Source organism: Neomonachus schauinslandi, chromosome 14, assembly GCF_002201575.2.
Source record: "Neomonachus schauinslandi chromosome 14, ASM220157v2, whole genome shotgun sequence".
Lineage (NCBI taxonomy): Eukaryota > Metazoa > Chordata > Mammalia > Carnivora > Phocidae > Neomonachus > Neomonachus schauinslandi.
Genome location: NC_058416.1, coordinates 47,672,209 through 47,698,821, shown reverse-complemented (window position 1 = coordinate 47,698,821; position 26,613 = coordinate 47,672,209). Strand labels below are relative to the sequence as shown.

The window sequence follows — 26,613 nt, the reverse complement described above, 5'->3', positions numbered from 1 at the left end:
TGCTTCTGGGATAGTTCTCAAACACAGTGATGTTTCTACCCTATAACATGAATATTCACACAAAGTGCAATAAATTAAAACTATACGTAGCCTCAAATTAGTTGAGTTTAGGTTTTGGCACAAATAAATACCAAAACAGATTTCATCTCAGATCTCATTGGATTTTAGAAGTACGGATGTAAGAATATGAATGCAAGCCTATCATTGCCTGGGAGTAATCCATTTTGTCCGTTTTCGTCTTCACCTTTTAGACTGTTTCTTACACCCAATTTCTGTTACCCACAAATGCCTTCGGAGCCCGGAGAAATACCATAGACTCCACGTCCTCCTTCTCCCAGTTCCGTAACCTGAGCCACCGCAGCCTCTCCATAGGACGTGCAAGCAGCACCCAGGGGAGCCTGGACACAGGTAACCTTGGGCGGGGCCGGGGCCAGGCAGCGCGTGGAGAAGGGTGCCTCGGTGCACCGTGTGGGCTGGGTCTCCCTGTGTGCAGAGTGGGGGACGGGTGCCCCTGGATGGAGCATGAACCCATCCCATGGGCCACGTGACTTTGGGGCAAGCCCGATTTCAGGCCATACAGGTTCACAGCCAGGCCACAGGGGGACCTCACCAATGAGATGTTTCAGCCACCAACTCCCGAGCTCCCGCAAGGAGAAATGCCAAGGCCATCTGTAGCGTGCAGATATGGCTAGACCGCCCCCTCCCTCCACCCTCTCCCTCCACCCTCTCCCTCCACCCTCTCCCTCCACCCTCTCCCACCACCCAGCTCCTTATCTCACCCTGGTTCTTGCCAATATTTTCCCAGTGTTCCGATTTGGATCAGGTGTGAGAACTTTTTGTGATTCTCGTGGCCTGTGAGTGTGAAGGAGGGCTTGCTTGCTTCTAGCTTTGCCTCTGCAAACCTTTGTAAGACTCAAACAAGGGAGAAAACTCCAGAGAAACTCCAGGTGAAGGGGGGAAATTGCTCAGGCCTGTGCGGGTGCTGAGTTTGGAAGCACTGTCGTTCGGTTCCCACAAGCTCTGGCCGTTGACAGCTGTTTGCCCTGGCGCCACTCTGATCTGTGGACGGACACAGCAGCCTGCCTGGAAGCTTTCACACCAGAAACATGCGGCTCAGGGGCAGGACTTGAGTTACTCGTTTGATCTGCAGGTTCAGCAAATGCGCCTTCTTGGTGCCCCATTTTGTAACCCGAGTGCTCACTTCAGGTCGGGGGGAGTGATACATAATTTTCTAAAGTGGAAAAACTGTGAGAATGTTAACTATTTGGTGACCCCCCCTTGTGCAGGGGATACCCTTCACTGGCATGTAGGGATGTTTCCTAAGGGGCAGAGTGTGCGGTGTGACTCTGGGCTCAACGACCTGAGGCCGGCCTTGCTTCAGTCTAACTTTAGTCTTGGCATCCACCCTCCTGCTTCTGCTTCAGGGAGTCTGGGGCCCCTATTGATTATTCTGTGTGTGATCCTCAGGTAGCGACCTGGGAGACTTTATGGACTATGACCCAAATCTCCTGGATGACCCCCAGTGGCCTTGTGGCAAGCACAAACGAGTTCTGATCTTTCCTTCGTACATGGTGAGTAGTGGTGGAGAGACAGTCTGCTCACCCCCTCAGCCTCACCCCTGCTGCCCCTCAGGCATGCTCACCCTAACAGGCGGCCGCTCTCTGGCCTCGGGGCTGGTTCAAACACTGCGCGGCCTAAGGAGCTTCTAGGGGATTCCCCAGTGTAGGTTGCTCACAGAAGGCCCAGCACGGGCTGGTCCTGGGTTCTTCTCGTCACCTGGCCTGCATACATCACTTTGGTCAGGGACCCTCACCTCTTGGAGGACACACCTGAGCTCCTACATCTGTAGACCCCACTAGGGGAGGGTCAGGCCCCTCAGGTTCAGCTCTGTTTGGAGTTCCCTGGTGACTGTAGGCCTCCACGTGCACTCCAGGCAAACTGGGCACTGGGCTCCGGATGACAGAATTCTCTCCTGGGAGAGTGAAGGTAGGCCACTCTGGGCGTTAAATGCAAAACCTTTACTTGCCGTTTTTGCTTCATGGACTCTTCCTGTTTTTCCCTTTGTGTAATTTTGGTTTCTGCTTTTGGCTGACCACCATTTCCCACCACTTGGTCTGCCGTTTCTCCAGATGCCCGTGGGGCCTGTCTGGGTCCTGTGTACTTTCTTGGGGCAGAGTTGCCCCAACTCAGCGGCAGGCGGATCCCGGGCAGCCGTGGGAGAAGGGGAGAGCTGGGCTTGTGGGAAAGCTGCCAGGCCAGGCCTGCCGCACATGGCATCAGGCAGGACAACACCAACCCAGAATGCTCCCACCACCTCCCTGAAAGGCCCAGAGGGGGCGGGCGCAGCTCACAACATCCCGCTCCGGTTCCCTTGCTCCTCCCCAGCCCGGGCCATTCGTAGCAGCCCCAGCCTCTTCTGGGCTCTTGTGTCTGCAGAGGCCAGAGTGGGACCCCGTTTACTCAGAGGGCCCCTGAACACTCACTCTGAACTGAGAGGTCTCAGCACTGGGGTTCCACCCTCCAGCCTCGCTTTCTTCCCTGAACATTTGGCAAGTAGCTGCCGTCAGACACCAGGCAGAGGTCCTTGGCAGTTGCTTCCAGCAAAAATCCTATTCTAATACACTATGCTGAGTCAGCATGAATTACCAAAGGCATTGAGTTTAAAATTGCCCCTGCTTCTCACTCTCCCATCCTTATTTCCCACCTCCTAACACAAAAAGCAGAACCAGAGCCATGTATGTTTTTTTTCCCCACTCCAAGACCTGTTAAGATTAGTTGTTACTTTTATAACGCCAGGCCGTATTCATGTAAGCTAGCACATAATAAGTGTTTAATAAATGACCAGAATCGCCGCTCTAATATGAAGGAGGAAGCAACTGAAACGTCACAACTTGTGTAAGAATAGGATTCTTTATGCTGTTCATTGCTTTACTTACTAAGTAATGGTCAGGAAACTGTGGCTTGGGGAGTCTGAGTGAGGCCGTCACAGTTGACAGACAGGAAGTGGGGGCTGAGGCTGGTGCTCTTCTCACTTGGCCTGGGACTCCCACATCCCTCAGCAGTCAGTGGCAGAACGGCCGCCCTCGGGGGAGGACTCTTTGGGCCAACAGTTTAACAGATTTCTAAGTAACCAAGAGAATAAGAGAGGGCACTATTTTTGACCGACTGGGGTTTGGCAGGGAGCTCTTCTCTGGGCTATGTCATGTCTGGCGATAACGTGGACCTCTCCTGTAGGCCTGGTGGCAGTCTGGTGCCAGATCTTATTTTTTTCTTTAAGTGATTTCACTGTGAGCCTCAAGGTTCTGGGTCGCAGACTACATCACGTGCCTGTGCACACAGGGCATTTTCCTCCTTGGGCACTGTGCTAGATGACTTGCCAAGTCAGCATATATGTCCTGTCCTCCGCGTTTTATGTTCCCAACTGGCTCATTTTTCATTTTCCCAGGTTGCATCTGCAGCCCCTGCTTCCTGTAATAGTATGTGTTTTAGAGAATGAAATGGCTCGTGAACTGCATTTTCTGGTCAGTTCCATAAGATGTACATCTCTTCTTCTGGCCGCAGAGATTTGTACTTTGATCAGATATGGGACAGCCACTTTTCAGCATTCTCTGTCACTGCCATGCATGTCTTGTGTTACAGAGAGCCTCAGACTGGCTCCCAGGAGACTTCTCCAGAAGCAGGCATGGATTATAGGGCTGTTTCACATGCAAACTTGCACAAGTACGCATGGGGGTTTTGGTTTTGGTTGGTTTGCTTGAAGATACAGAATTTGTCCACTAAGCCAGTACTGCCTGAGGCCCTACTGTGTGCCAGGCCAGATGCTTCCTTATATAGTGGAGAACAAACCGGCCACAATCCCCATTTTCCTCAGCCTTACAGCAGGTGGGGAAGTCAGATGGTGAGCAAGCAGACAAGTCACTGCAGTCATGAGGAGGATGAAGAAAAGTGGTAGGAGATGATGGGGGCAGGGTAGGGGGGTGAAGGTGGGAGGTCTACCTCCAGGAAGGTTCCCCTGAAGAAATGGCATTGAAGGTGAGTATGAGGGGTAAGAAGGAGCAGCCATTCCAGGCCTTGGTGGGAAAGGCCCATGTGCAAGACCCTGTCTCGTGAAGGGGGGTGAAAGAGGGAGAGTGTATCAAATCAGTATTTTTTAACAATGACAGTCACTGTCCTTCCCTCTACACGCGTACGTACACACACACACAGAAGGCAAGCCCAGAGAATGATGATCCTGATAGATTTTCCATACTTACTCACACGCATGTACACACACACACACACACACACACAAGGCAAGCCCAGAGAATGATGATCCTGACAGATTTGCCATACTTACTCGACCCCAGGCACACGGAGCTGTGCTTGTAATAGGCACAGACTACCAGGGTAAACAGAGCTACACGGTTACTTGACTCAGGCTGTTGAAAACCTCCTTTGAGGGTCTGGGGCCCATCTTGGCCTGTGGGTGGGTGGGAGGCACTCTGCCTAGACAAACTCACCCAGCTTAGAGCTTTCCTCCTGGGATGTGAACCCTCATCACTGGCAGGGCACCCCCTGCAGGTGGACGTCAGACCTGTGCGAAGCCTATGAGGCCCGGGCTCCTCTGTCCCCTCCCCAAGGGCTTCCTGTCAGTGGCCTTTGCTGGAAGGCTGGGCAAGGGTACGGCCAAGTGCCAGGCTGACTGTATGCGCAGCACTGCCCACCGCCCTTCATATTGGCCTTCGAGGCCTGTGGGGGTCCTGCTGCCTAAGCCTATGCCTGCCTCCCTTAGGTTGCCAGCGCAGCTCAGGGGAGGCCAGCCCAGTGGAGGCCTCAAGCCTGAGAACCAGGGGCTGTGGCATTTCAGGGTCTGAGATGTTCATGCGGCCTCTGCAGAATCAAGCAGCCCAGAAAGTGATGCGCTAAACCTCTCGCCCCATCGCATCCCCCAGCCACTATTTATTTGTTTTCTCTTTTCATATTAAGTTGTAATTTATGTATGATCAGATGCACACATTTTAAGTGTACAGTTCCATGAATTTTGTCACCTCTGCTTCAATCAAGATAGAACATTTCTTTCCCCATAGAAAGTTCCCTCCTGTCCATACTGTTCTGACTTGTGTCACCATAGTTATTCTAGCGCTTTATGTAAGTGGAATCATAAACTATGTGCTTTTTAAAATTTTTTTTTTTTTGGTTCTTCCTTCATAGAATAGGTGAGATTCACTCATGTTGCACATATCAGTAGTTTGGGTTTTTTTAAATTGCCGAGTTAGGGTTCCCTTGTAAGGACATACCCCAGTTTATTTATCTCCACTCCTATTGATGGACATTTGGGTGGTTTCCTGGGAAGGGATACCATGAATATTGCTGCCATGGGCATTCTTATACAAGTGTTGCGTGGACATATGTTTCCATTTCTCCTGGGTAAATACCCAGGAGCGGGCTTTTTGGGTCCTAGTGTAGCTGATGTTAACCCGCCAGGATGTGGTTGGATGAGTCTTTTCATTCATGTGTGTTCTAAGTACCAGATAAAAAGGCCACTCGTGGTCACAGTTGCCATGCCTTCAAAAGTGGGAGAGTTCCAGAGGCAAACATTTCCCTGAGGCTTAGAAGGAAGCCTGTCATGTACAAAGTTTAAGTGGCAGCCGTTTAAAGCTGACCTTGCATTCGGAGTGACACTGGTTTTTAACTTTCATCTGTGCAAGTCACTCCCACTATTAGCCGCTGTGAAAGGGCAAAGGGGAAATTTTGAAGTAAAAAAAAAAAAAATTCGTGGGACAAGTCTAGAAACCCCAGTCGCAGCTGCCCCTGTGGTTTTGGCCCTGAAGCTTCTAGACGGTGACCACAGAGTAGGAAAGTATGTTGAGCCTCCTGGCTACATGCAGGTTCTCGTAGGGCCTTAGCTTAATGATGGTGTTTCTCAGTGTGGTGAGGGCGGGCGCGAGGCCTCGAGTCCGAACCGGCTGCTTCCTGCTCTGTGCGCTGCCTGCCTTGTAATTAAAGTTTGGCCAGAAAGTGGTTGTTTATCATTAGAACCTGGCAGCTGAAGTCAGTAGTGGTTTTGTTTTTTCTTCCTTTTCTGGGTGTGGAGAGCAATTAAGAGGAGAAAGTAAGCAAAAGAGCTGACTGAGATAATGCCAACAAAGTTAATGTTATTTGAATGCGTATCTGGATCCTTTTCCTTCTCAGGAAGAAATCCCTCTCAAACTATTTTGACATCAGAAGGAAAACCGACTAATAACCTTTATGATATCTATAGGTATATAAATCTCGAGAGGACATCTCTTGGATTGATCTTCTTGATAAAGTGCCTATTCACTACTCCTAGAAAAACTCCTCCTCCTTACCCCCAGACCTCCCCAGTGTTGTGGGAATATGTCTTAGAACTTTTTCGGCACAGTATGAGATGGCTGAGCAGTGGGAAATTTAAGACTCAATAAAAGGAAGGCTAAGTCAACTTTCTGTGTGGCAGGCAGTTGGGCTCTGGTTTCCCTCACCATATTTCTTTTCCACTGAAAGCCATTTTGATGACATAGGTACTTACCTGTCTGCAGGGTGGGTTTATAGAGAAGCTAAAGCAGCTTGAGCCCCAGGGGATACTCCCTTGTAAGGCTCCTTCCAGGGCCCTCAGGTTTCAAGGTGCTTGAAGCTCATTCAGTTTAGGAAAAATAATAAGTCATTACAATAACACCATTGCTAGGCCTCTCCTGAGACTTGGAGGGGCTTTAGAGCTTCCCCAGCTCTACGGACAGTCTGCCAGGCACCTGCATAGGAGCTGAGCAGTGGGATCTCTGAGGCCCACCAGCTTTTGGTGCAAGTGTTAAAATAAAATGCCTTCTTAAATGCCCTATTGCATTGTGGTGGGTTTGTTTTCTGGCTTTAGGGGTTTTTTGGGTTGTGTGTATGTGACAGCTTTATTGGATATAATTCACATAGCATACAGTTCACTTTATTTTAAAGTGTATAGGGCCGCCTTGGCTGGCTCAGTCGGTGGAGCATGCTACTCTTGGTCCAGGGGTTGAGTTCAAGCCTCACATTGGGCGTAGAGCCCACTAAAAATAGAAAATACATAAGTGTATAATTAAGTGGTTTTTAGGACATTCACAAAGTTGTGCAGCCATCATCATAATTAATTTCAGGACATTTTCATCATCCCCAGAAGAAGCTCCTGTACCCTCATCCCTCCACCCCCTAAGCCCTAGGCAACCACTAATCTACTTTCTGTCTCTGTAGACTTGGCTATTCTGGACATTTCATAAAAATGGAATCATACACTATGTGGTCTTTTGTGTCTGGCTTTTACTTAGATAATGTTTTCAGGGTTCATCCACGTTGTAGCGTGTATCAGTGTTGTGGTTTTCTTTTCATCTTATATAAAAAGAATACAAAATGAAATAATTAGCTTTACATTTATGCAAGGTGCTGTAGCATCTTCCATTCTATGTGTTTGTCTCAGATTTTCAGTGACCATTTTGTGGTCTTAACATGGTGCCCCGTACACAGTTCTTCAGCTCCTGCTCTGAGGCAACCACTTAAGAAGCATGTATTTAGAAGTGCATCCAAATTCTGTGTGTGTGTGAGAGTGTGAGTGAACTCAGGGCCACACCCACCCAGAGTCCTCTCAAGTGAGTGAAGACACTGTTCTTGAAGTTTCTGTAGTACCACATAAATATTTGACAAATACCTGAAACTGTGGGCCTGCTTTTGCACTTCCTGGTAAATCCACACTGGCAGCATAAACCTGAAGCAAAAGCAGTTTTTCCTGTGTTTCTCTCCTTGATTTGCAAATGATTTCATTTTAGTGAGGGAAACTGAAGAGCTGCCCCCCTCAGGGCTAGGAAGGGAGAGTAAATCCAGGGTTATGGATTTGGAATCCGTTGGGTAGAAATAGCACCAAATGCTGCCCCAGGCTGTGAAGGCCTTCTGCTCATTCCCACAGTTTTCCTTGTGATTTACTTGTCCTCTTACTGAAAGGGGAAAATGCCGAGAAGAGCCAAAATGCCCAGCTGTTCGTGGTTAGATGGATGGAGCGAGGGCTGCCGCTCTGCTTAACGACCTGAGCGAGCACGGAACGTCTGCGTTCCAGTGCCCGGCTGAGCTTGGGGGGCTGGCGCGGTCAGGCAGGAGGACCCCGGCCATGCGGGGGCTGTGTGGGGGGCCGTTGGGGCTGGAAGGAGCTGCAGGGAGCACTGCCTGATAGCCCTCGTTCCTTTGGAATGTTCTGCCCCAGGAGCTCCCGTGACCCAGAGGGGAAACGTAGCTGAGTCTAGAGCAAGCGCACATCTGTTCCGAGCTGCTCGTAAGAATGCCCGGGGAGATGTGCAGGGCCGGAGAATAGGGAAGACAGGAGGGACTTACCAGCCCCCAAAGTGGAAGCACCTTTTATACTGTTTCAGTTGAAACCAGACCAGCAGCCTGTCAGCTCTGAGCTCCTCTTTGTTCTCCAGCATTGTTATTGGGGTATAGGTACCCCCCACACACACCTGCCTCAGCTCCCTGCCTCACCTGCCCCCCCCCCCGTCTCCCACTGCGTCCAGTGCCCCCTGAGGCGCCCCCCTGCACAGCATTGTGGCCGGTGCTGTGAGCCGGGGGAGGCCCAAGGTCCCTTCCCTCCCTCCTCTCCTAAGTCAGTCTTTGTTCTTGAAAAAGCCAAAGATCTCTCAGTGTGTCCATATGGTAGACTCTTCCAGATAGATAGCTAAGTTCTGGCCTTCCCTTCTTTTCCTGGTGTCTTGGAAGGTAGCTGAGTTGTCAGCCTCACAGCGGGCCTTCCTGACGCTGCCTCCCATCCCCGGCGGGCCAGGCCCCTTTCTGAATTGCACCTCTGCGTTTTGGGTGGTTTCCTCCCAGCTGACCTTCCTCTCTCCCCTTTCATGCGGCTGCATACACAGCTTCTTGCAGGCAGGCCGCCGCACGAACGTGCACTCAGGCTACCTCTCATCCCAAGAGTGGAATGGCCCCTCTGCAAAATTGCAAGCACCACGGGGCTGGAGCTCTCCATGTGCCACGTGGCCTGGCCCAGCTGTCGGCATCTGCCCTGGGCCACAAGGAGCCCTACGTCCGGCAAATCCCATGGCCTGGAATTAGGTGGCATTGAAAACAGTGGTCACTCAGTCTGTCCCAGGCCATCCCAGGCCAGGAAGGAACCACAGCCTGTTTATTAGAGCTTTGATTCATAGTAACGTGCACGGGCAAAACCTGGGCATTAGGAGTCTCTATACAGTTAGACTTGCAGGGGAGCCTGGTGCCTAGCAGTGGCCTCACTTTTCATTCATTTTTCTCTCAAGCCAGAAGGGCTGAGTAATGGGGGGCCCATTGTAACCCCGTACGTGCAGCTCAGCCTCTGGTACTGCCCCCTCGGCTCACCTCTGTCGCTGGAAAGAGGGTAGCTGCCTTCCGGGTGGTCGAGAGGTCCTGCCTCTCAAGAGGTCATAAGGCACTCTCAAGACAGACAGGGCCACGCAGGAGAATCTTGTCTGCTTCTGTTCTGGAGAGCAGTTCTCAACAGGAACTGGAGCAGAGGACAGCAAGGAGCGTCATCCCCTCTGGGAACTGCCTGACCCAGCGGCCGTGGGCTCAGGGTGATTCCTCCAGGACCCAGAGTCTGGGCTGTGCGGGGTCAGCAGGGAGCAGATGATCGCTTTGGGGGCTGCCCACTCAGCTGCCCTGGTCGTGGACCCCAAGCTGCTGAGTTGAAGTCGGACCTGAAACAGCCCCACAGATCTGTCGACATGCAGCAGATGATGGAGAAGCCAGATGAAGAACCTGAAGCACAGGACACTGAGCAGTTTGACTAGGGCCCCCCAGCTACTGGGCGGTGGAGTTGGGGTCTGACCCGGGGGTTCTGGCTCCAGAGTTTGTGATCTTCCCTCACAGAGCCGCAGTTCAGAGAAGCAGAGACGATAGCAAGACTGAGGACGGAGCTATCCCAGCAAGCAAGGGAGGTGGAGAAAGAAGAAACTGGAAGGGCTCCCACACAGCGAGGCCAAGGCCAACAGCACCTGCCGCCTGGGTTGGGGCCACGGCCAGTGGGACAGTTGTGTCTGGCCTGCGAAGGGCAGCTGGAGTCCGCACCGCTGCACTGGGTTGAACGGTTGAGGTCCTAACCCCTACGACCTCAGATTGTCACCCTTATTTGGAACTAGGGTGTTTGCAGATACAAACTAGTTAAGCTGGGGTTATACTGGAGTAAGGCGGGCCTAACCCAGTATGACTTGATGTCATTATAAACAGAGAGCCAGAGAGAAGACAGCCATGTGAACAGACACGTGGGGAGCATACCGGGTGAGGATTGGCAGAGACTACAGTGATGCATCCACAAGCCGAGGGGTGCCTGGGACTACCAGAAGCTAGGAACAAGCAAGGAAGGATTCTGGCCATAGTTTTAGAGAGAATGGAACCCATCTGACACCTTGATCTCAGACTCGTAGCCTCCAGAACCGAGAGACCGTTGTTTAAGCCGCACAGCCTGTGGTACTGGGTGATGGCAGCACAGGAAACTGAGGCAACCACTGTTGCATTCTCTACCTGCCTAAGGTGCTCAGACTGACATCCCCAGCCTACCACCATCCTCCTCCTGTCTTGCGTCGTGGAGGCCTTTCATTGCCCCAGAAGCCAGCCTACCCCACCATCGATGTCAGGAGATGGACTAAAGTGATGGCATCACTGGGCCCGTGCCTCGGGGACGGTGGCTGCAAGCCTCCGGTAGTCCGTGTTCTCCTCTCCTTCCCTGGATGCCTTTGGACTTCCCAGAGCAGCCACCCTGGAAATGCCGGGCCCAGCTCTCCCATATCCAATGGAGCCCTTCCTTCTGCCACACTGTCCTGAAGGCTGCCAGCCACATGGGGGTCAGGAAATGGGGGGCCTTGACAGGGATGGAGGTTTGCAGAGATCCCCCACCCCAAAATGTACCATATCTACTTTAGAAAAGACCCACAGAGTAGCCCAGTGACAGCCAGATAAAGCAGTAGAGGGATAGGCTGCCAGCAGGCTTCCCACTCCACGCCAGAACAGTGGCAAGGACATGGCCTTGAGGCTGGAAACTCCACGCGGGGAGGATGACGGAATGCCGCTTCTGTACCTCTGGACAGCAGAGCGGATTCAGAGGAATTCTGTCACCTAGAAGATGAACGCGAGGGCTTAGCTATGCCTGCGGCTGCTGTGTGCTGCCCACACTGGGAGCCAGGCCTTGGGCCCAGGGACTCCGTGTTGGCTCACTGGCCCGCCGTCTGCCCCCCTCTCCAGGACCAGCCTGGAAATAAATGTATGTGTCCACTCCTGCTCTCAGGAAAAGTAGGCCTTGGGCTCTGTACCCCAAGAGTGAGGACAGGGTTACTTGTGAAAACGGTCTCTCCTGCAAGGCCTGGGCGCAGGGCTGCAGGCTGAGCTGCGTTGTTGGTGTGTGCGGTCCTTCTGAGATGGAAGGAGCAGCAGGAAGAAGCCCAGCTTCCGCTCCAGTGGTGCCGCCTTGTGCTGGTGCGCGGGACCGGAGGAACCGGCGTGGTACCTGGGATCCTAGCTGCAAAGGAATCTGGATGTAGAGCAGGGCGCGTCCCGGGAGAGGGCCAGCTCTCCAGACCATAGCGTGTAGTGAGGGTGAGTCACTGCGAGAGTGACCTGGCCGCCGGGGCTTTAGGGAAGATGATCCCGCAGAAGCGGCTCCAGGCTGAGCCGTGGCTGGGTGCTAGCCAGGCGAGGAGACTGCTGGATGTGCAAGTCACCCGGGCAACGTGACTGTGAGGATGGATCCCAGGCACCCCCCCCCCCCCCCCCCCGCCCTCACACGCTGACTCAGCGCACCTGGTGCAGAGCCCGGCCCTCTGCCATCGCCTGCCTCTGTGCTCTCGATAGACTTCTCCAGTGTCCGTTAGGTACGTGGTGGTCTCTGTCGGCGCTTGGGGAGAAACCTGTGAAGCAGCCGCGCCAGGTGCTCGTCCTCATTCAGGGAAGCAGAGGCGAGACCTCGGGAGGCTGCACCTCTTTCTCAGGGTTCCCCCCTTGCTGGAGGCAGAGCTGCCCACCGCCAGCCGGCCCTTCCTACCTGCCAGCAGTCCCGAGCTGTCTCCCCTGCTCCTTTTAGCCCGGTTAAGAGCGGAAACGCAGGAAGGCAGTGCAGGTGGCGAACTGGGAGCCCTGGCTCCTGGGGCTGGCCCTGCCCCTTCCCCCTCTGAGCCTCTGCGTCCACGTCCGGGAGACGAGGTGGTTGGCTCGCAGCCGCAGGCCGCTTCTCTGTGTGTGTATGCATGTAGGACAGAGCGCAGCTGCTGTGGCTGCCACAGAGAAGGATCCAGACCACCCCTTCCCACTCCGAGATATCCTTGCTTGGAGCTCACCGGCTTTAGTCCCCAGCAAGGGCCTATGAGTCTCTCCTCGAGACTTGCGTCCACCAAGGATGAGCAGGAGAGTCTGTCCCTGAGAGTTCGGGGTGCCTGGTGTGGGGTAGAAGAGGGAGGGAGGGCTGGGTATTTCGGGAACAGAAGAATTGGCTGATTGGCCAGTGGGCCCAGCTTGAGGTAACCGTGTTAGAGGTAGTTCCCCATTCTGCTGCCACTTTCCTAAATGAAAAATTGTACATCCTGTTCAGCCCCGTCTGCCGGGGATGATAAACGTGTCTTGGAGGGCTGCCACAGGGGAAGCGTCCACTCTGCGAGATAGTACGTGGCCTCCGTGAAGTCCCGTGCCGCGCTCCTCTCGCCGCCCGGCACATCACTGCACACAAGTGTGTGCATGCTTATGTTTGCACACTGGGGCCACGGTGCCACTCCCTTGCTCCTTGCCAGCACATCACAGGTGCATGCACAGGGCGGCTCCCAGAACGGCCGTGTCCTGGGCCAGCTGAGGGAGAGCCTTCTGGATCAGGCCAGAAAGACATGGCGCCACGGAAGAACTCTTGGCATCACACCAAGTCTGCTTCCACCCAGAATTTGAGAAGGTTCTGAACAAGTTTGGTGGAACCGTTTTGAGTTCATCTTGCCATGGTTTCGCTTTTACTCGCCAAAGCTGCTGTTACGAAGATGCTGTTTAGATCAGTGTGAATTGGGACATACTGGCTGTGTCTCCTCTCGGTTATTAACGGACACCGGAGGCCTCCCACGTGCCACTTCTAAAATCCTGTCCAGCCAAGCGTCTTCTGAACGGAGGTGTTTACAGCTAGCTGCCCACTGGTGTAGAGCCATGGAGGAACGTGGGGACATGTCCCTCGGGAGAGGCCAGGCCGCAGAAGCCATCCCCAGGAACGGGCCTTCTCAGCAGAATCCGTACCTGCTCCTTTCCCGGGCTCTGCCTGGTGAAGGCTATTGCCAGCAGCCAGCCAGAGAGGCATCAGGCATTGTTGCTGCCCTTTGAAAGCAGAATCCCGAGGAGGAGGAGTGAGGCTAACATGGTGAGACCCAGCCAGAGACTGTGTTTCATTCAGAGTTAATACCGAATAGCACAAATGAGTCAGGAAGACCCGGGTGCTCAGACGGGCCTCGAAGGAACCAGTCTTTAAAGATGGATAGGATTAGAAAGGGGGAGGGGAGGGGCGCTTGATTGGCGCGGTCTGGAGAACATGCAGCTCTTGATCTCAGGCTTGTGAGTTCAAGCCCCACGTTGGGCAAAGAGCCTGCTAAAGAAAGAAGAAGGGGAGGGGAAGAGGAAGAAACCAAACGTTTAAAGGACTGTTACTACTAGCTGACATCATATACACGCAATGGAAGGTTACCCAGCCTTAAAAAGGAAAGGAATTCTGACCCGAGCTGCACTGTGGTTGAACCTGGAGAACGTAATGCTGAGGGAGACAGGCCAGCCACGGAAGAACAAACACTGTATGATTCCACTTGTATGAGGGTCCTAGAGAAGTCAGGTTCAGAGACAGAAAGCAGAATGGCGGTTGCCAATGGAAACTGGGGTGGGGGCGGGGTAATAGGGAGTTTTGGGGGACAGTTTTGGTTTTGCAAGATGATGAGAGTTCTGGATATGCGTGGTGTGATGGCCACACACCAGCGTGAATGTACTTAATGCCACTGAACCGCATGCTTTAAAATGGTTAAAATGGTAAGTTGTATGTGATGTATATTTTCCCACAACGAAAAAATAGCTAACATTTATTTTTTTTTATTTATTTATTTTTAAAGATTTTACTTATTTATTTGAGAGAGAGAATGAGAAAGAGAGAGCACGAGAGGGGGGAGGGTCAGAGGGAGAAACAGACTCCCCAGTGAGCAGGGAGCCTGATGCGGGACTTGATCCCAGGACCCTGGGATCATGACCTGAGCTGAAGGCAGTCGCTTAACCAACTGAGCCACCCAGGCGCCCAGAATAGTTAACATTTATTAAGTGCTTGCTGTATGCCAAGCGCTGCACTGAGCCCTTGACTTCCCCCATAGTTCTTATAATAGCCATGTGAAGTAGGCACTGTTAGCTGTTTTCATCTTACAGATGTGGAACCTGATGTTTGGGGTGGTGAGAAACGTCCCACAGCCGGACGACTAGCGATGGTCAAGTGTGGCTTGAAGCCTCGTGTGTGCGGGTCTACCGTCCGTGCCCTAAACGCTGCTAAGTAACAGGCTGAGGCCCAGGAACTGAAAGAGGGGCTCCCTCCCTGCCAGACCCTGATTGCTGGCTGTGTGGAGGCTGCTGCTCCCCGAAGTTGCCTGCTGGAATGGGGATTTGTGTCCCTGCAGGTGCTCGGGCTCAGGGGGGCCCTTGCCGTGCTTCTCCTCCGGGCTTCCTCACTGCTTGGTGCTGTCAGAAGTGGTGTAAGTTGGCCATAATGTGCACGTAATTGTTACCCATGACCCTTATTTTATTTATTTTTATTTTTTTTAAAGATTTTGTCAGCACACGCACAAGCAGGGGGAGCAGCAGAGGGAGAAGCAGTGCTCCCCGCTGAGCAGGGAGCCCGGCTCAGGTCATGATCTCAGGGTCCTGGGATCAAGCCCCGTGTGAGGCTCCCTACTCAGTGGGGAGTCTGCTTCTCCCTCTCCCTCTGCCCTCCCCTCCCCACTGGGGCTCTGTCTCTCTTTCAAATAAATAAATAAAATCTTTAAAAAAATTTTTAAGAGTGACCTGAGTTGCCCAACCTGTTACAGACCACAGTAATCGACTACGTGAAGCCCTCAGATCTCAAGAAGGACATGAATGAGACCTTCAAGGAGAAGTTTCCTCACATTAAGTTAACACTCAGCAAAATAAGGAGGTACGTGAGGCTCGACATCCACTTGAACTTTCCATTCAAGCCCTCTCCTGGCATGCATTAATAAGCTCCCGCTTTGTATGCTGGTTCCTCGTGTAGTTCAGGGAAGTAAAACACAGGTGCGTGCAGCAAGGAGCGGCTCACCCGCTGCTGGCTGACTCCTGCCTCCGTGAGTGAGAGCCAAGGAAGCAGGACAGAAGGCGGAGCTTTTGACGCGAGGTGACATGGGTGTGGGGGGAGTTTCCTTAAGTGAAAGAATCAGAATTTCCTACTGTCTGAGTCTTAGCAGTTCAGTCAGGGTTAGGTTACAGAAAACTCAGAATAGGAAACATTCAGTTCCCTGCTTTCTCAAATGTAGACAAAACAGAAAAGAGTTGGTTTAATGGCATTTGAGATAATCCTCTGCCCACAGTCGTCCACCCGAGAGTTGACAGCCAAAGCAAAGTCAGGCCCATGTTTCCCCTGCAGCTGATTGGATTGACTTTGTGGTGACCCGAATCTGCCGGGCCGGAGAGGAGCTGCCTGGGGTTGCCTCTATCAGGACAGACTCTCAGTGCACATAGTGACGGAGGCTAGAATATATGCCAACACAGCATGGGATTATGTGCCAGTATTTACATGCTGTATAGCCCAATACTGATTTGATTCTGGCATGTTCCAAGCCAAAGGCGTGAGGAAAATGAAGTATTCACACTTTGTCCATTTGTTGGGTAGCATTCCTAAGTACACTGGTTGTTGTGCTGTTAGCCTGATCCCTCTTCCGCCAGTTTTTGAACATGGCGGATCCTCGGAGTTGGTACCAAGGACCTCGTTTATTTCTCTAGGTGTCTGTCTGGAATGATCATAGTTCCCCTCATGGTTTCCCTCTTTCCCTTTGGACAGCTCTACACCTAGGTTCCAGAGACCCTCAGACACCACCTGGGTTCAGTGTGGTCTTCTGTGTCCCTTGCTGACGTGGTCTACAGTTCCACCAAGAGAGAAGAGCCCCATCAGCTTAAGTCTGTTGCCCACATAGAATGGAAATTTCTTACGCCTCAGGATTTAGTCCCATTCCACGTCACCCTTCTGGGAATGAGGAAAAGGAAATGCTTTCGGGATCGACTAGTCTTTCTCTTTGGAGTCCTGAAACTCCCAAGTTCTGATAATGTTCCTTCCTCTCTTTCTCCAGTCTGAAGCGAGAGATGCGGAAGCTTGCCCAGGAGGACTGTGGCTTCGAGGAGCCCACAGTGGCCATGGCCTTTGTCTATTTTGAGAAGCTCGCCCTCAAGGGAAAGCTAAACAAACAGAACCGGAAGCTTTGTGCTGGAGCATGTGTACTGTTAGCAGCCAAAATCGGAAGTGACCTCCGAAAGCACGAAGTCAAGCATTTAATTGACGTGAGTGACGTGAGGCCTGTTGGCTGAGGGAGCACATGGGAAGAGCCTGGGTGGTGATCCTACCCGGGAGAATTCTGATTGTTAGCAGCCACTGAGAGACCGGGGCTGTGAGGTCATCCTGCAGTGGAGGTCGGGCCCCCCACAGCTCAGGCTGTCTTGGAACAGAGGGATGATCCCCTTTGACAAGACCGAAGATCCCCAGTATTGGGTCTGACCATAAAAATCCATTTCCAGACACCATGAGGGGTGAAATTATTCTCAAACCACAGAAGCCACTGTAACGGGAAGGGGACTGGGGGGCGGTGTGACCACAGAGCGTCCGTCAGACACTTTGGCTCAACAGACCTCGGCTTCCTGTGGCCTGAGTTGCCTCCTCTTTGAGGAAGGGCATGGGTTTAATTGAGGGGTACCTCCTACTCTTAAAGGAGAGCCCTGTCAAAGCAAGGAAACCCCAATCTTGGGTGGCTATGTGAATGCCTGTTTTAAAATAGTGTATTCATAGAAAATTTGAGAAACGGTAAAACCAACAGATCAGAAGACCGTTGCCATTGAAAAGATAGCTTCTTATCACAGTTCCCAAGAGAAGTGGCTTAGGTTGGTCTGCCATAGCAAAATCCCATAGACAGGGCGGCTTAAACCACAGACACTTACTTCTCACGGTTCTGGAGGCTAGGGAGTCCCAAGATCAAGGTGCCAACAGCTTAGGTCCTGGTGAGCGCCCCCTCTTTGGCTTATGAAGGCCTCCTTTTCACTATGTCCCTACATGGCAGGGAAGGCGAACAAGCAAGCTCGCTGCTCTCTTCTTGCAAGGGCACTAATCACACCCTGAGGACTGCACTCATCAGCTCCTCAACCTCCCGAAGCCCCCCACTTAATATCAGCACGTTGGAGGATAGGGTGTCCACATACGTATTGGGGCGGGGTGGGACACCATACCATGGGGGTCATGTGGGGAAGTACCATGGTTGGTCAGGAGGCAGAAGGAGAAGGGGGAACTGTGGGCAGGAGTCTTTATTGTGGGTTCCACGGGAAGGAACAGGCAGGATACGCAGGCTTCGGACTGGCTAGCTAGTCATTTGAGTGGACTCTGAGGCAGGGGCGCTGTCCCTACTTGTCTTCCTGGCCCTGGGTGCTGAGGGCAGGTGGAGAGAGAAGTGGATGGAGGAGATGGTGGAGGTGTGGGCCTCAGATTGGTTGGTTTGCACATTGAAGGTGTGCACCCTCTCTAGGAGCTGGCTAACCCTACCTAGAAGGGGCTGAGCCTCCAGGGTCAGCGAGGCCCCAGACTGCGAAGCGTTAGAACCCAGCAACTACAAATCGTGGCTACGACAGCGCCCTGTGTGTCTAGTGGTGCAGCTGGCTCAGTGGCAAAGGAGAAAAAGCAGAAAGGGAGCTATTGGAGGTACTTCCCACATAAGAAAGAGTATTCTTTTTTGCTTTAATTTACCGTTTTTATTAAGTGTACAGTTCAGTGGTATCAAGCGCACTCATACTCTTGTGTGGCCATCACCACCATCTGTCTCCAGAACTTTTTCTTCTGGCAGAACTGAAACTCTGTCCCCATTAAGCACTCACTCCCCCTCCCCTCCCAGGCCTTGGCCACCACCGTTCTGCTTTCTGTCTCTGAACCTGACTCGAGCGATCTCGCGTAAGTGGAATCACATACTATTTGTCTTTTGTGACGGGCTTATTTCTCTTAGCATTATGTCTTCAAGATCCATCCATGTTGTAACAGGTGTCAGAATTTCCTTCCTTTTTAAGGCTGAATAATACCTCACTGGATGTATATGCCACAGTTTGCTTATCCATTCGTCCATAGATGGAAGAAAGTGTTCTTTAAGTCAGTGCTTTACTGCTTCTAAGAAATGGCGCATAATCGTCTAACTTGTATAGTATATACTTTTAGGAACATGGAAGGGATCTTTGGTTACCAAATCAGAGCTGAGAATCAACAGATTTACATAGATATTCACTGAACTAATCTTTACGAGTGTGGTGTTACGCACATTTATTGGTGTTGAGTAATGGACCATCCGGCGAAAGTCTATAGTGGCCACCCGGAGCCTGCAGGCCATGGTCTGACATTGGCAGGAGCCATGAGGCTGACGCAAGGTCTCCTCCAGTTGTAATTGGAACGTGGCCACTGACGGCTCTGCCGGTGAGTTTTGTGGTCCTTGTTGTTTTTATTAAGCCAAAGCAGAATGCACCCTGGCAAAAACAAGGCCTTCCCTACCCCCCGCCCCGTTCTCCTTCCTTTCTGCTCCCGCAGCCCCCACCACTGGGTGGAACGAGAGGCTGTGCAGGAGGGGAGGCCCCAGGTGTGAGCTGAGCACAGCTGCATGCGCAGGCCCTTCGCACCCAGAGGCCCCAGCTGGACGACGGCCTGAAAGGCGGGTGATTGCAGCAGGTCTGGGTCCTCGCGTGTGAGATGAAAGGCCCAAGCTACATCGTCAGCTGCCCCAATCCTGAACCTACCACGTAGTTACTACTATTGTAGAGGATTTGTGATCTTCCTCGTCTTCCCTCCACACCTGAATCATCTGCGGTAACAGGTGGAGTTTGAATCCTGGTTGAGTTTGGAGTTCAGCGTTGCAGTTTACTGTGCGTGTCCCCTTAGACAAACTTCTTACCCTCTTGATCCTGTTTTCTCGCCTCTGTAAAGTGGACATAAATATAGCATTGACCTTGCATGATTATTGAGAGATTAAATGAAGTCATGGGCTGTATGTCAGGCTCCTGGCAGACCGTGCGTCCTTGGGGTGGTTCAGTTCCTTCTCCACTAGGATGCCCCCCTTTCTTCCTCCGCAGTCTTGCCCCCAAGGGGTTTTTCCGTAAACAGTCATTGCCAGGTGGATAGAGAGCGTACACATGGAGAAAGCCTCAGATTTTGATTTCAAAGCTAAAATGCTCTTAATTCCTTTCATTCTGTTGCAGAAACTGGAAGAGAAGTTCCGGCTAAATAGACGAGAACTGATTGCCTTTGAATTCCCAGTGTTAGTGGCCTTGGAGTTTGCTCTTCATCTGCCGGAGCATGAAGTCATGCCCCATTACAGACGCCTAATCCAGAGCTCCTAGCACAGGCCCGAAGGAGGGCTACGGACCACTTCCTTGGAGCTTGTGGAATAGCACTTACTACTGGAAATGCAAAAACAGAACTTGACATACCAACCTTTTTTCCTCTCAACATGTTATTGAGTAGAAGCAGTACCGGAAACTTTTCAGGGAGTCCTGGTCTGGTGAGCCGGCATGAGCCGTGAGCGGTTTATTATGCAGCAGGGGAAGGGGAGACCTGTGTGGAAGGTGGCAGAAGGCCTTTTGGCTTTCCCCAGGCAAGACTTCCCAGCTGTCCCCACGCTGGTGTTCTTCCTGGGTACATACAAACCTCGCAAGCGTGGTCCGGGGCCTCCCCTCCAGACCTGATCCAGCTTAGGAGTGCAAAGTTCTAGAGCAGAGTGGGGAAGAGAATTTGCAGCAGCTGGGGAGGAGCTTTTAAAAGATACCCTCACTGTGTCAAGAGAGTGTGCCAATCTATTTTTATGTCCGCTCTTGGAAGTGCACTCCCACGCACCCCCCCCAACCCGGGGCGTGTGAGGGGGAGAATGTGTGTGTCTGAGAGATTCCGTGTCAGCCGTCCTCGGCCCCCAAAGCCAGTCCCAGCCACCAGAGAGCAGACCTCTGCCTGGGGGTCCTGAGCCAGCCTGACCTTCAGCAATTAGTTCTAGATAATCTCTGGGTCCCGTCATCCTCACTCTCTCCGTAACAGATGGTCTGACATCCTCTGCCCATAGAAAATGCCATAGTTTTGGTTACTGCTCCTACCACCAACGGGACAAAGGACGAGTTCTCGGTGTGGGACAGGTCACGTGGAAAGGCGTGGCCCGCGCGCTCCGTATCTTCCCGCCGCTAGGCTGCGTGCTGACCTTTGACCTTCGCACTTTGCCCGCTCTGGAGCCGGCTAGGGCTGTGCTCCGTGGTGTGTATTCCTGTACTCTACGTTAGAGTGCGTAATAAGCACATTGATTGTGCTCGCTCTGTATAAATATTTTCTAAAAATCCGGAGTAGCTGTAAGCTGCATGATTGCTGGTTGGAGGCTTCTGCCAGCTGGGACACACCGCATCTGGAGCGGGGTTTGGTCAGCTGCAGAGGCAGGGGCTGCTCACCGGCCCGCACAGCGGTCTGTGCAGAAGGTCAGCTGGCCGGGACGACCGTGCTGAGGGCCGTCGCCACAGCCAGCCCCTCGCAGCTACAAGAGGGGGGCCTGCTGGAGTGCTCCTGACAGGAGGCGGCCTGGGGCCGTGTAAAAAGAATTAAAATACTTCGTTTCTGTATACATGTGTGCGTATGTGTAGACACCCGTGTGGCTCTGGTTGCCCCTTCCCTGCATTACTGAGCCATCTGCCACCGTCCCCACTTGCACACGGATGTGGAGCTGCTCACATCCCCCCAGGGAAGGGGTGCCAGGGAGGCCGAGCACAGCTTTACTTAGCAGAGCTAGAAAGAATCTGACAGTCGCACAGGATGGAGGAATTTATGAAACAGCTGGGGAGAGAGCAGAACACTCCCCTTTCTCCCGAGTCCTAGATTTAACTGAATTTAGTACTAAGTACTGTGCTAACCAATTTCCTTGGCTGGATTCAGTTGTAAGACCATGATTTTGTCAGGGGCTACGATGAATGCAGTCTCTAAATCAACTAACCGTTAAGGGGTCCCTGCCTCCTGCGGATGAGGCAAATGGGGAATGAAGCACGAGGTGTTCAGAGCGTCTCCAGCGCCTGAACTGAACATGCCCTTTTCCCCTCCTGGTGTCTGTCATTTGCCGCTCTCTGATGAGCTGCCCCAGGTTCGCAGCCTGCTCGGCTCCCTGGTGAGTCCCTGGCAGAGGAAAGCCTTTCTGAGGAGCAAGGCCACTGGCATCTAGAAACTGCCCACAGAGCTCCCCACCGTCCGTCTGCCTCGGATGTCCTGCCAAGTTCAGGGGGACGGCTGATGGGTGACACATGACACCAGGGTCTTTCCTGGGTCTTAAAATCAGGCTAGTGTTCTTGAATTTGGGGCTGTTTGGTTTTCAGCATTTACAAGATGAATTTAGGAAGTTGGTCCATTTTTTTTTTTTAAAGACTTCATTTTAAACTATTTGGGCCTGTGGAGTGGGGAGGGGTCTAAGAATGAAAGATTTTTGTCAAGAGGCTTCTTTTGCTTGTCCTTGACATGAGCTTTCTAAAGGTAGGGGAGGAGGAGACCGAGGGTAGGGGACGAAGGTCACCCACCACCAGAGGCGCCCCAGCGACGTGCGTCCCAGACACTGCTCCAGCCTGGGCCTTTGACAAGGAGTCAGAGAGGCTGTGCCTATATGGAGAGGCAGCGACCACTTGGCGGACTGTTCTAGAAGACCTTGAGGCCCTGCCCTTTCACCCTCCACCACAAGGGGCAGTTTCAGCCCTTTGCCAGCCCCGAGTCCGCAGAGCTGCCCTGAAGCCTCTCCAGCTCTCCCCGCGTACACAGGTCTGGGGGAGCCCCGCCCAGCCGCGGGCCCCACGGCCACACTAGCTGCTCGGCCTGGCTCGGTGCTCCAGCCTGGGCTTCTCTCTAGTCAGCCTTGCCTCTTCATCAGAGATGGACACCAGCCGAGCCGACAGCCTCTCGCAGCCGCTCTGTCCCCGAGCAGGGGCCCCGCCTGGGAGGTGTCTGTTCCCCCCCCGCCCCTGGAGTAGCTGCCCCAGGGGCCTGAGCCTGGGCCAGCCCAGTGACAGCAGAGGTCACTATTTGCCCTCCGTTTCCCCCAGGCAAACCTCAGTGGACACAGGAAACACACCAAATGCAAAGCTATTCGTTTTCTTTGTGTTTTTCCCCCCTTGTTTTTAACTTAAAAACTCCCCTGCTACAATTTCTGTGGTCTTCACCCAGCTGGCCCATTTTGGGGTGGTCCCCTAGTGCACATGACCCACTCCGTTCCCACAGGCCCTGCCCTGCTGATGTGGGAGCAGGCGACACTGGAGAGTCTTCCCTCCTTGTTACTCTGTCCTGTCCCCTCACTCCCCCAACAGCAAAAAATAAAACTTGACAGCCCATGCTGCCGAATTGTTTCTGACATTTCCAGTTCAGGCCTGAACGGCCGGTCTCTCCCTTGGGCCTCTCCCTCCGGCTGCCTCCATAACTCATCAGAGCCTGAGGCCGCCTTGCCCCCCCTTGCCATCTGCTGGAGAACATTTGAGCCAGGTAGTCCTGTTACCTGTTAATCAAGTATCGGTCCATTGCTGGGGAAAGTTCTTCAGAGAAAGAGGGCTTGTGAGGGGGGTGGCCTGAGTTCCTCTTCCGGGGAGGGGGGCTCTGAGGACCCTCTGGTTAAGGACGGCGCTGGCCAGGTCACAGCATAGCCAGGTAGGAGCGCTGGCGGCCTGGGAAAGGAGGCAATGTGACGACTATAAATCCCGAGTCACATGCCGTTAACACCAACTTAAAAGGCGTCTTCCAGGAGGGCAGCTGTGCGGCACGACTGAGGGAAAAGCTATAAAAGAAGAACCCGTGAGAGGAGCGGTCTTACTGCCAAAGGCACTCACTGCAGCATGAGAGGGGGCTAGCTCAGGGCCCCCACCTCATACGGGACCATTCAGACTTCTAAACAGATACTCCAGAAAGTCTGCAAACCTGGCTGGGCACGGCATGAAAACACGCCTGGCGAGTATGGCGCTGGCCTCTGCCATCACCTGCCGCCGTCGCGCCACTGAGCGTGGCACCTGGGGGCTTGTTACCAATGCAGATTCTGCATCTTAAGATTTTGTGAAGACTTGGGTACATTAAAATCTTAGAGGCACTGTTCCTCTGAATAAGCACAAGAAATAAAGTCCAAAAAAAAAAGTCTAAAATAGAAATGCAGAAACACTAAATGGTTTTTTTTTTTTTTTAAGATTTTATTTATTTGAGACAGAGAGAATGAGATACAGAGAGCATGAGAGGGAGGAGGGTCAGAGGGAGAAGCAGACTCCCTGCCGAGCAGGGAGCCCGATGCGGGACTCGATCCAGGGACTCCAGGATCATGACCTGAGCCGAAGGCAGTCGCTTAACCAACTGAGCCACCCAGGCGCCCCACTAAATGGTTTTTAATACAAAAAAAAAAAATCGCACCAGTCTCTCACTGAGGTAGTTTTGACGTCAGATTATACAGCCCCACCTCTAACACTAGCTGGATGCACCTGTCCAGAAAGATTTAAACTGGACTGAGCTACAGCTCATGTATTGCAAATCAGAGCTGGTGCACAGCAGACAGCCTCATCCAGGGTTGACTGGGGTCGCTGTTCAGATGAGGCCTGTGTGCCAGGTGTCGGGCCCGGGGTGGAGAGTTGTAGTCGGTGGGGGACCAGGGCTGCTGAGGGCTGCACGCTCATGACGTTGGAGACCTCACGAATGAGCAGCCCTTCCATTTTGCTTTTTCGTTGGGGTCCACCTACCATTTTTAAATAGGTCTTATGTTAGGTTCTGTGGGTGACAACAGGAACCCCAAGGGCCTGTCCCTGAAGGGCTTCCAGATGTTGAGGAGGGACCACTGGGGGGCTGGGGTAGAAGGCATCTTTCCCAGGTGCCATGGTAACTAATCTCCAGAGGGAACTGTGAATGCAGAACCTCGGAAGGGAAGCGCAGGGCAGGCCAGATTCTCCAGATGGGCCTGGAGTGGAGGCGTCCAAGGCGGCAGGCTGGTAACTGCTGTTCAGGAGTCAGCCTGGCACGCGATGGCGAGGCAGGCCAAGTTAGAGCCATCGTTCGGCCCTGGGAGTAAATACCGAAGAGATTGGCAGGTTGAAATCAGGACGCCTTACCAAGGCACCCGGACGGCTCTGTGAGAAGCCAGAAACACGAACTGTGATAGGCAGAGAAGCCCTTGGACATCGCCGGCAGAGCGGGGAGGACGGCATCCTCACCGAGCAGATCCCAGACTACAGGCCCTCCGCACACAGGTTCTTACGTATCTCCGAAACCGGAAAGTTACGGATCCCGCTCCCACCTGACAGCCAAAGACACAGGCTCTGAAAAACACTCCTAAGAGCTCACAGTTATAAAGTAGGAAAGGTAGGATTCAAATCCAGGTCTGATTCCAAAGCCCAACCAGCCCTCCTGCCTCAAGCTGTGGGTCACCCCAGAGAAGCTAAGACTGTGGAAGGCCGGAGCCAGGCTGACCTCAGCTGTCCCCCTTGACCTGCTGCCCGGATGGCCCCTCGGGTTGGCTGGGGCCCTCTCCCCACCCACATGCAGCCACCGGCCCCTTCTGTGCAGGAGGAGGAAGGGATTGGGAGCTGCGAAGTCCACAGCTCTGACCTCTGGGATCCGAGCAGCCTTCACAGCAGATGTGGGACACACTTCTGGGCCCTGGGAGAACATGGGCTTTTTGGAAAACATGCTTCTGCCACAAGTGAGCTAAGGGGCTTTTGGAACGAAGTGGAAGATCACACGTGAAACACTGCAGTGTTAGTGGCCGCCAACATTCGTCCCAGCAGGTTCTCATCATCGACGTATGGCTTTTCCACTGTGTTCTAGAGATCACAGACTCCCTTTGCTCCATGACTGCACGTTCCCTGGCTGCTAGTCCTCCATCAGTACGTGACCAGCAAATGCACACTCGTTCTTCTCTGCGACGCGGCCAAGTACACATCCGGCAGGCAGTCCGTTGGCAGGAAAGGCCACAGCACAGTGGAGTCCAGAGAACGGCTTAGGGATTATGAGCTGCTTGAGACGTCACGCCTCAGCCCCCAAATGTCCCTTGCAGAACACAGGCCTCGTCAGATGGCCAGAGAGACACTTTCACGGTCATTAACTGCTACTCTCGACCACAGAGCTCAGGAGGACAGGAACTGTATCCACCACCATATCCGCAAGCACTCAGCACCATGCGTGGTGCACAGAACCCACCAAATAAATGTTAGTCAAGTCTAATGAGCCATCATCGCAAAACAGTCACCCCATCGGGTGAATGATCAATCAGGTCTCTGCTCTGGTCTTGCTCAGCTCGGACCCCACGGACCACGCCACCCAAGCTCCCTTGCCCTCCAGCTGCCGCTTCAGCTCTGCCAAAGGGTGAATAAGAGCAGGAGAAGGAGGTCCAGCTCTGTGGTCCCACAGCCCAACCCCAACCCACCCAAGGGACCCTGCTAGTCCTGAGGTCTCTCGGCCTCCTTGGTCCCCTAACCTGTCCACACCTCCGTAAGTCACTTCTTCACTGAACTCACTTTAATCACCACCCCCCTTTGCAAGGGCCCACCCCACCTGGCACACCCAGCTGGCGAACCAGAACACGGTGTTGCATCAGCATGAGCAATTGGAAAAACAAGCATTCTAGATTTCCAAATCATTCTGGAAACAAACAGTGGAAATTGTCCCACAAAACCGTCAAGAATGAGTGAGAACAGTCAAGAAGATCACAGGCTGTTAAAAAAAAAAAAAAAAAAAAAAAAGGCAGTTTGGCTACAATGAATCCGACCATAAAAACAGCCTTCCTCAAGGTGCTGGTGGTATCCAGGCCCCCTCCCCACCAAATGGACATTCCTTTGGAACCCTAAAGTTCTTGGTCGTTCCCCTCTGAGGGGCTTTGATCAATCCTAAAAGTTGACCAAAAAGAGAAAAAAATCCAGTGGGTCCAATGGGGAGGCTGATGGCATCTTCTGCCAGAAGCACTCACTTCAAATTATTTTTGTAAAAACCGTGCGTTCCAGACCCCACCCGCCAGCCCAGCCCTAGTCCTGTTGGGGTGCAGTGGGGTGAGGTGGGGGGCACTGCGTCGGTGTTCCCAAAGGTACCCCTCGGGCCTGATGGGACACTGATGCTGCTCGGGCCACAAGGGATTCCAGCCCAGACAGGACATCTTAGGTTTTCAAGAGTCCAACTCCAGGAGGCCCAAGGGGCCAGGCCGTTGTGTAAAGGTATAAAGAGAACAGAAATAACTGTTGGTGAGCAGCCTATTGCCCCGAGCCCTAGGACGGCTGGGGTGAGGAGCAGCGGGGAGCTACATGGTTGTCGATGAGGCAGAGCCCCCCACACTGCTCTCCTGGCCGAGTGGGTGCCTCCACCATCTCACTCCGGAGGAGACACACGGA

The 26,613-nt window shown here is 52.9% G+C and overlaps 1 protein-coding gene across 1 annotated transcript in view; it reads left to right on the top strand.

Annotated features, from left to right (window-relative positions):
• The window catches only part of CABLES1 (Cdk5 and Abl enzyme substrate 1), a gene marked incomplete at its 5' end in the record, with an annotated part of 109,753 nt that extends 89,283 nt beyond the window's left edge, over positions 1 to 20,470 (top strand). Inside the window, 5 exons of the mRNA XM_021686188.2 lie at positions 252 to 408; positions 1,468 to 1,571; positions 15,054 to 15,160; positions 16,326 to 16,533; positions 19,468 to 20,470. Of these exons, the coding sequence (XP_021541863.2) occupies positions 252 to 408; positions 1,468 to 1,571; positions 15,054 to 15,160; positions 16,326 to 16,533; positions 19,468 to 19,608 (717 nt within the window). The remainder of the gene's footprint in view (positions 1 to 251; positions 409 to 1,467; positions 1,572 to 15,053; positions 15,161 to 16,325; positions 16,534 to 19,467) is intronic.
• Positions 20,471 to 26,613: the final 6,143 nt, after the last annotated feature.